This window comes from Herpailurus yagouaroundi, unplaced genomic scaffold, assembly GCF_014898765.1.
Source record: "Herpailurus yagouaroundi ecotype Mexico unplaced genomic scaffold, PumYag 67641, whole genome shotgun sequence".
NCBI classification, from domain to species: domain Eukaryota; kingdom Metazoa; phylum Chordata; class Mammalia; order Carnivora; family Felidae; genus Herpailurus; species Herpailurus yagouaroundi.
In genome coordinates this window covers 3,643,566-3,652,117 of record NW_024420442.1, presented here as the reverse complement: position 1 = coordinate 3,652,117, position 8,552 = coordinate 3,643,566, and the positions used below count along the sequence as shown (strand labels likewise).

General features: G+C 43.3%; 1 protein-coding gene across 1 annotated transcript; it reads right to left on the bottom strand.

Moving 5' to 3' along the window:
* Positions 1-855: 855 nt before the first annotated feature.
* Positions 856-8,552, bottom strand: ZBTB33 (zinc finger and BTB domain containing 33). Its single transcript, XM_040468043.1, has 2 exons — positions 8,315-8,552; positions 856-5,835 (listed from the first exon to the last, which is right to left on the bottom strand). The coding sequence occupies exon 2, from the start codon at positions 5,831-5,833 to the stop codon at positions 3,815-3,817; it is 2,019 nt and encodes a 672-aa protein (XP_040323977.1). The 5' UTR covers positions 5,834-5,835; positions 8,315-8,552; the 3' UTR covers positions 856-3,814.

Genomic DNA, 8,552 nt, shown 5'->3' with positions numbered 1-8,552 from the left:
CTTACGTGCGTCTTCATGGAACGTACAAAAGTATCACAGACACCCCAAAGCCAGTGACAGACAACAGCCTACTCACTTCGGACTAATGTGGCTCAAGATACCACAAGGATGCAATTAACCCACAAGCGAAACCTGTTAGAAGGTGGGGGGGGGGGGGCGCGGGTGACAGTAAAGTGTCATCCAGACTGAGAAGGCATCTTGAGACCAAACCAGGAAGCAGCAAGCCACTCCATTCGGCTTGGCTTCCAGAGTTTCCCTCCGGGCAACTTACTGGCTGGGGCAGGGGTGGGGGATGGAGTGGACGACAACCCAGGTGCTGCGAAGCTATTCTCCACAAAGTGCGGGCCTTAATCCACAGATTTTACAGAGCGTGGTGGTGAGGTCAAAGTGTAGTTTTATCTAAAGTGGTGCCATCTGTGTGCCAGAGGGGAGGGGAAGAAATGGTCAGCTCTGCAAGGTGTTTAAACAAGTTTAGGAAAGATCAAAACAAGCCTTCCTGCATTCTGGTCAGGACATACATTAACCTCCAAGGGGCCTGGCCCATGTAGCCCCAAGGGAGGTCATCGCACAGACATGACTAAGATGGAGAGCCAAAGATGGAGTCGGTATCGTCAGCACTCCTACAAACCTAGTAGTTTTGTTATGCTGCCGTCAGAAATACCCCCAGTCTCCTACTACAAAAACTGAAAAACAACAGAAGAGTAAAGTCTATACAATTTCCTTTTCTTAAGTAAGCTCTATGGCCAATGTGGGGCTTGAAGACCCCCGGCATGCTCTACCGACTGAAGCCAGCCAGGCGCCCCAAGTCCACGTAATTTCTGAAAGATAATCTCGTAAAAAATACGCTCAAAAAAATCAGAATTATAACATTTTATTTTTGCCATAAGAAGCTCTATGAACTAATACCAGGTAATGGTTAATGAAAAGAACTTAAAGTCATATGACAGGGAAGATTGTACAAGTATGAACATTACAGTATTGGGTAGAGTCAGATGATGGACAGGTGAGGAAGCCAGTGCTGTTGAATTAACATTTAATCCTTTAGAATATGCATGCCTTGACAATACAAAATACCTTGACCATTTTTAACCATTTATCTTTTTGGTACAATGGAAAAAATACAACATCAATTCCTCGTAGTAGTTGTTTGGGGGAATCATTACCACCGAAACGATAATGATCATTTCAAATACATTTTAAAGTAAATCTTGCAAGATTCTTATGGCATTTTAAAATCTTTGCTTACTTTGAACATTTCATTTTCTATCATCTCTTTTAACAAAATGCTATTTCAAACAGTTTCTATCCAGAACATTTACAGGTAATTTAACACAGGAGCAAACTTGAAGCCAACTTAAAAGAAAAAAAGAAGGGATCTAATAGCCAGAAAACTAAATATTAAATAGGAAAACACCATGTTAAGTTTTAAACAGAATCTTGCTACAGATTTCCAACCCAATGAATCCTGGGGGTGAATGGTTTCAGCCCCGAACAAGTATGCCACACGAATTCTGAACTTTGGATATAGAAACTTCTTGAAGACCCTGACATACATCGCAGGGAAGAGTCTTCTGGCAAAAATACAAGTTAATTTTCCAGTTTTCCTTCTCCCAAGAAACTCTAGAAGATACCTTCATTAGGCACAGAGTTTAAGTTTTATATTCAGAATTTACATAGAGCACAGCAGCAGCAAATAGTTAGATCCGTATTACTCAAAATGGAGAGTTTTCCATTACAGAACTGGTTTGTCACAATAGCCTTGTAGAAACTCTCAAGTTTTGTTACGATCAACTCGTTTTCTTAGCAGTTGAGTTTGAAAGTTCTGGAAGTTCTGCTGGCATCGGTATCATTCACACTTGCTGAAGTAATTATGTGTAACTGGTAAAACAACATTAATGAAACTCAAACAAATTTCCACTGAAAATATTTCCGAGTGCACCGTATAGTCAACGAGTAATGTTGTCAATATCCACACAGAAATTAAACAGATATTGTGATTCCGGAGATCACAGTCTTAAATTGTAAGGTAATTAAAAATCTTCCAAGGATTAGCTTACAAAATGGTTTGAAGGTCTAGACTCACAGAACAGGAAACAGTCAGATGCACATCACTCTAGCCCTCTGTAAGCAAACCATTATAATATTTTTCTTTCTTCTTGTATTATTGCAAATACAGAGGCCTGAGACCCTCCACTGCCAACTGAAACACTGAAACCATTATCTTCAAATCTAGCTCGCCATCAGAAGAATGATGCATACATGAGAAATTATGATTAAAGCTTTAAGTTCCGAGTCAAGAAATAGACTATTTTTAAAAATACGTGGTTAAAGAGAAGAAAATATCTATGTTGAATTAAGAAATATTTAAGCAAGGTTACAAATGACTAACAACTATGCACAACAATCTTTTTTAGTATCTATTAATTTTTTTCCTTTGCAAAAAGTAATTTACAGAAGTTCAACAAGTTAATCCTGTTACAAAGGCTAGGCTATACATTTGTTCCAACCTGCTTCCTTTTAGTACTAGCACTTCAGTGAGTTTTGACTTTATTTTCTAAGTGTTTAAATAGGTGTCATTTTAAAAGGAAGAAAGGTATACTTATTGTTCTCAAGAGAAATGGGAATCAACAAGCCTCTAGAACATTCCATATACAGTTTCTGATTGCTATAATATTGCAGCACTTTGCAGATGGAATGGAACTTAACTTCAGAAGGGGTAACAACCTAAAAGGTCTTGCCGAAAGGAAAATACTAGATCACGGATTCAACTATTTGAAACAAAAACTTCCTATTAGAAATTCTAAGTAATATGAACATTTAAAAATATATACCAGTAGCCTCCCGCCTAAAATATGTAGGAGTCTCATTTATGGAATCTATCATTTATAAAGATTTATACATAATGAAAGATTTATTTGGTGGCTTTCAAATTCAAACTTTGAAATTTCCCAAGGGAATATTTTTAACCATAGGAACAAAAAGGAAATCACCATTCACCTCCGCTCTCTATCACGTAAGAACACAGAATTCAAAACAAACCAACAGAACTCTTCCTCTCCTCCAGTCTGCAATACAGAGATTTGTTTTCCGTGAACACTTTCGCCCACGGAGACCACACTGCAAAGGTATATATATACAGTAGTCCAGCCACCAAAGTCCTTTCCAGACAATGGCAAGAAAAGTGAAACTTACAACTTAACTCTAATGAACTAAAAACTCTTTCTTCAGATGAGACACTTGTCTGCATGGCCATCTTCATGGCGGGAGGGAGGCAGGAGGTTGCTATCCATTTGGACTAGCAGAATACACAACCAAGCAGAGACTTATTCTGAAATTTTCCAGAACAACTTTAGAAGTTCTTGTTTACTTTTTATGCCATATCCAAAACACAACACACATTTATAGTCTCAATATTAACAAAATTGAGAATTCAGCAGTAAAGTGCTAACATGGAAGGGGAAAGTTGGAAGATATACTAGGGTAAGCTAATAACTCCAGTTATTTTTAAAGAACATTCAGACTGCTTCAAAATTCTATTCAGGAAACTATCTCTCCAAGCTTTTGTTGTTTGCCTCTTAAAAATGAGCTGAAAGAGAACTATATAAACAGATACTTGGGAGGGGGGGAAACTTCTCAATCTCTACTCAAACTTTCGGAACGATTTGCTTCTAAAAATTATCAACAAATAATCCAAGTAGACTGCCTTCAGATGGCGTGGCAGATCAAATTAACTCGTTTTCACCTTAATTTGTGTTACAGGTTTTCTGAAACCCTTGCCCCTTAATGCAAACCAGAGTTTCTGATACTTCCAAATTCAGTAAGATTCAGGTATTATAAATTCAAACTCAGTACTGCCATCTGTTACATTCTGTTTAAAAATGGAATCATTTTCCTGCTGAATAAAAATATCTTCCCAGGTCATTGGCTTGTTCTGAGGAGTAGATGCGGCCCCTACGGCAGGTTCTTTCCCATCATCAACCTTATACCCAATACCATCATCCTTCATTACAGGCATAGAGCCTGACCTATCAGAAAGATACGCATATTGTCTGATCTGTAAGGACCTGCACGGATGTAAACGATAAAGCTTTGCGTCCCCGGAAGGGTCCTGACTATGAACTGACTTTATGTGTGAAGACATAAACTGATAGTTGATGAAAGATTTGCCACAGGCCAAACACTGATACCTTCGCTCCCCCGTGTGATGGATTTCATGTTTTGTGCGATATTCTGCCAGAGGAAATACCTTCTCACAGTAACGGCAAGGATACTTCTTCTCCCAAGAATGAATGTTAAAATGTCTCCGCAAGCTTGTCAGACAGACATAGGACCTCTTGCACACAATACAGATATAATAGACCCTCCCATCTACTATTAACTCATAGTGATCATCATGTTTTACTTTCATACGCTTGTTTGCCGTCTCACCGCTAGATGTTTTTGGTATCTCATTCTCAAGTCTGGCCTCCCCTTCATCAGGGTCATCTTTGACTGGGATCACTATGTCATAAGTATCTTCACCGATATTTGCATAAACCTTGCAACCCGTTGACAAGCCTTCAATCTCAGTGGCTGTATCTAAAGTAATGATCTTCTGACCCTCCATTAGATGCTTTGATCCTAAACCTGCATCGTTAGTGTTTCTGGTAATTATATCTGAAATCTTTAAAGAATTAGAAAGTGGCTCTTGCAGAAGTGTAGGAACCTGCATCTTCTGTATCAATGGTCCATCAAAAGTGGCATTCGAGGGGATTTCAGCCTGTGGGACCAAAGATGTATTACTGACGGCCGAATCTGGACTGGAGCTAATAGTGTCATCATCATCATCTATAATTTCCTCCTCCTCCTCTTCATTGGCCTTGCTTCCTGTTAAAATAGCACTGTTTGGTGTCTGCGGATTCTGCACAAGTAAATTGATCGAAGGAGACATATGATTTGGAAGTGAAGAACTGACATTTGGTGGTGTAGTAAGTGGTGTCTGATTTAACAGAATAATGTTGGGAGTCAGATGTGTCGGGGCTGAAGACACCAGCAATTTTTCACTTCCTTGTGTCTGGCTCAGAGTTGCCTGATTCACAGCAGTAGGAAGTTTCTGAGTAGGTGTGACATTTGGTAAAGGGGGAGAGTTATTACTAGCACCGGGAGCAACATCTGAAATAGCAACGGAACCTGGGTTAGGCTGGACCTGTGTCACTGCATTGGTACTCGGCAAAGTCTCCTTTGCGGGCAGAATCTCAGAGCAGAAAATGACATCATCGTCATCATCGTCTGAATCGGTAACAATAATCTTTTTTGTCTCATAATCTTCAGCAGATAAGGAAAAAGACTCTGTTATAATAGGCATTATAGTGGCCCCGTTATCTTGGGCTTCATCTTTTGATTTTGGCATTTCAAGGTTCTTGTCACCAGAACCAGGTGGTAAGGTCTCTGCATTACCATCCTGAGCTGTACCTGAGATGCTTTTAACCTGTGACAATGGGACACCAAGCTCTGCTATAAATTTAACCCCTAACAACTGTCCTGATTTAATCAGCTCATCAAGTAAATCTGATCTAACACGAACGATTTTAGAACTATAGATATAATTGAGAATTTCTGCAAAGATCTCTGCTCTTATAAAGCTCAGTTCAACAACTTGCCCAGCAACCGAGAAGAGCTGATGGAAGTAAGTACTAGAAGCTGAGAGAATATTCCTGTGGGCCCGGAATTTTCGGTCTTCCACGATGACGGTAACATCACAGAAGAGTCCACGGCCACGCTGCTCATTCAAGGAGTTCAGCAGACTGCCAGAGTATTGAATGTCTGTAGCCGAAATCAGTTTTCTACTCTCCATGCCTATAAGAGAAAGGGAGGAGGAGGGGGTGGGAGAAGATTAGAAAAGAAAAACAAAAGTACTTTATCATTCCGAATGTAAGCTACAGCACGGCGTCACCGGGCATCAGGTTTTAACTGAAGGTTGGCCTGACTTTTTGGCTTGTATATAAATTGTTCACGCAGGCTGGTTTCTGGACCACGCAACAAATCTCATGACTTCCCCCCGAGAAGAGACAAGCAAGTTTTTAACTGATCTACAGATTTGAATAGTAATATCTCTTCCTCTGAATCTCAGATACATGCATCACCACTGAGAATTTCTTAAGATTAGAATGAATTTTCTTGGTTCCAGTTTTTGGGTTTTGTCCTCAAGAAGAGTTAAGAGTTCATTTTTAACGGTCTTAAAACTTCATGAAGTCTTCGTCGTGAACACACAGAAGTTATTTCACCTGCAAATGAATGACTTCAGTGTCAGAGGAGCTTGGTGTGTGCAATAGCCATTCTATACTTTCTAAATTTTAACTCATCTTTAAGAACATATTCAAAAGCTACTCCCTGCAGCCAGAAACTGAATTAGTGTTTATCAACCCTGACAATCATTACCTCTAGACTGCCCATTATTTTTCTGTTCTTATTTAAACTGGAGTGCCAAATCTAGATAAACTATGAAACACTATTTTTTTTTTTTTTACCTCCTCCCCTCTCCTCATCCTCCTTGCCCCTTCCCCTCACCTCTCTACTCTTACAATCTCCAGAGGTGACTTGTAAAGAGTTTCAAGTGAAGTCAACAGATGCCTCTGTGAAAAAATAAGACTAAGGACAAGTCACCACTTCTTAATGCTTATTTGCATGAAAACACAAAACATTTCAATTTGTTGGTAAAGAATTATGGGCCGCGGTAGGAGAACTTTTTTATACCTGATGTGTTAGTGACAATGAAAACATAAACTTACTGGAACGGAGCGGACGGTTACTCTAGAAAAAGGGAGCGGGATGTCAGTAAAGAGCAATGCTGTGTACCACCCCCCAAACATTCTTTTTTTGCATGCTCCAGAACATACTCCTGGTAATAAGGATGCGGAGTTGTTTAAAATGCATACATGTATTAAATATATTATGTAGCTTTTATGTATTTATCTTTCATATATTTTATGTACGTACAATTAGCTGGTAAGTACTTTAGGTAAACACACACACACACACACACACACACACACACACACACACACACTTTTATTGCTAATATTCTTTCCCTTTAAAGTTACCAAAACACTACCACTGTCATCACAGTGCTTAAGTTATATACACGTGGAGGGCAGGGCATCTCAAGCCTCTTCAAAATTTTCAAAATTACAGCTCATAAACAAAAAGTAGGCAAAAAGCCTAGAAATGAGGATTTCAAACACCATCCGTTATAAGGCGTTGCTCGTTTAACAGTACCAAGGATTTCCAGGTGACCATAAAGGCATTCATCAGAGAGGGTGACCTTTGGACAGCGAGCCAGCAACCAGGGCTTCCGAAATATGGGGATTTCGACAGAAGTCGCTGCTAAGTGGGTAGACAGGTTTTTCGGAATCCGATTTTTGTCGTTTGCAAACGGGTTCCTGGAACGGGGTAATGCATCGAACGTACGTGTCCAGGTGACACTGGGGACTGGTTTCATTTTGTGTGGCTTTCCTCCCGCTTCTCCCCGTCAGGGTGGGCCCGGGAACCGCACAAATCGCTCTGAACCCTCCCCACGAGCTGCGAGCTGCCCAAGGAAAAGCCATTCCGCGTCACTGTGAGGCAAACCCCGGACCGAGGGCAGGTGAAGGTGGAAAAGCGAGAAACGCCATCCGCGAGGGAGTCAAGCCGACACGCGGCTCCCTGCGGCAGCTGCACCCCATCTTCCTTACTCCACCCCCTCTTCCCCATTTGCGCCCGGCCGGCTGCAACCGACGTTTTTCACCCCAATTCACGCGAAAAGGCAGCGTCCCGGAAATCCAGGAGGAGCTACGACCGGCACGGCGAGGGCAGGGGTCCTCCGGCGAGCCGGGGAAAGTGGAAGGTGGCGAACGCGAGGGTGGGGTGTTGGGAGGGGATGAGGCCAAGCGGGCGGCATTGTTATGCCCCGGGAAGGGGACGGAAGGGGAGGATGGGCCGGACAGAAAAGCTCTAAATCAAAGTAGGGGCTAGGAGGAGAAAAAGCAGGCACAAAAAGCCAGGCGGAGGGCGAGGGAAAAGCCAAGTGGGTCCCCGCGGCGGGCTCCCCACGCGCCGGGCCTACCCGGGGAACCGGCAGCCCCCCGGCCCCTGACGGCGGAGGGGACCGCGCCGCGGCCCTCCGGGCTCGTCCCCTCCTTCACTCCCGGGCCCACACAAAGAAAGGGCCGGAGGAGCGGAGCCTCCGACTCCGCCGCTTCCTGGTTCAAGTGAGGAGAATGCAAACGCAGGCGCGGCCCGGCGACGGAGGCAGCGGGCGCGCTCCCTCGCCTCTCCCGGCGCCCGGCCGGGTCCTCACCTGCTTCCCGGCGCCGCCGCTTCTCCTCGTCGGGCCGCGCGGACGGGTGGGAACCCTCCAACAACCAGAAGCCGGACTCCGTGGCGATTCGGCTGCTTCTTCAAACGTCGCTCCAGTCTTGGTCGACGTCGACGCGGCTGCCGCCACCGCTGCTACAGCTGCCCCACGCCGCCGACAGAGGGCACAGCGCGGGGGCGCCTTCCACTTCGGCGCCCTCCTCCTCCGAACGCGGTTCGGG

Excerpts from the sequence above, each read along its gene's own strand:
- ZBTB33 (XM_040468043.1), bottom strand. The coding sequence starts at position 5,833 with ATGGAGAGTAGAAAACTGATTTCGGCTACAGACATTCAATACTCTGGC.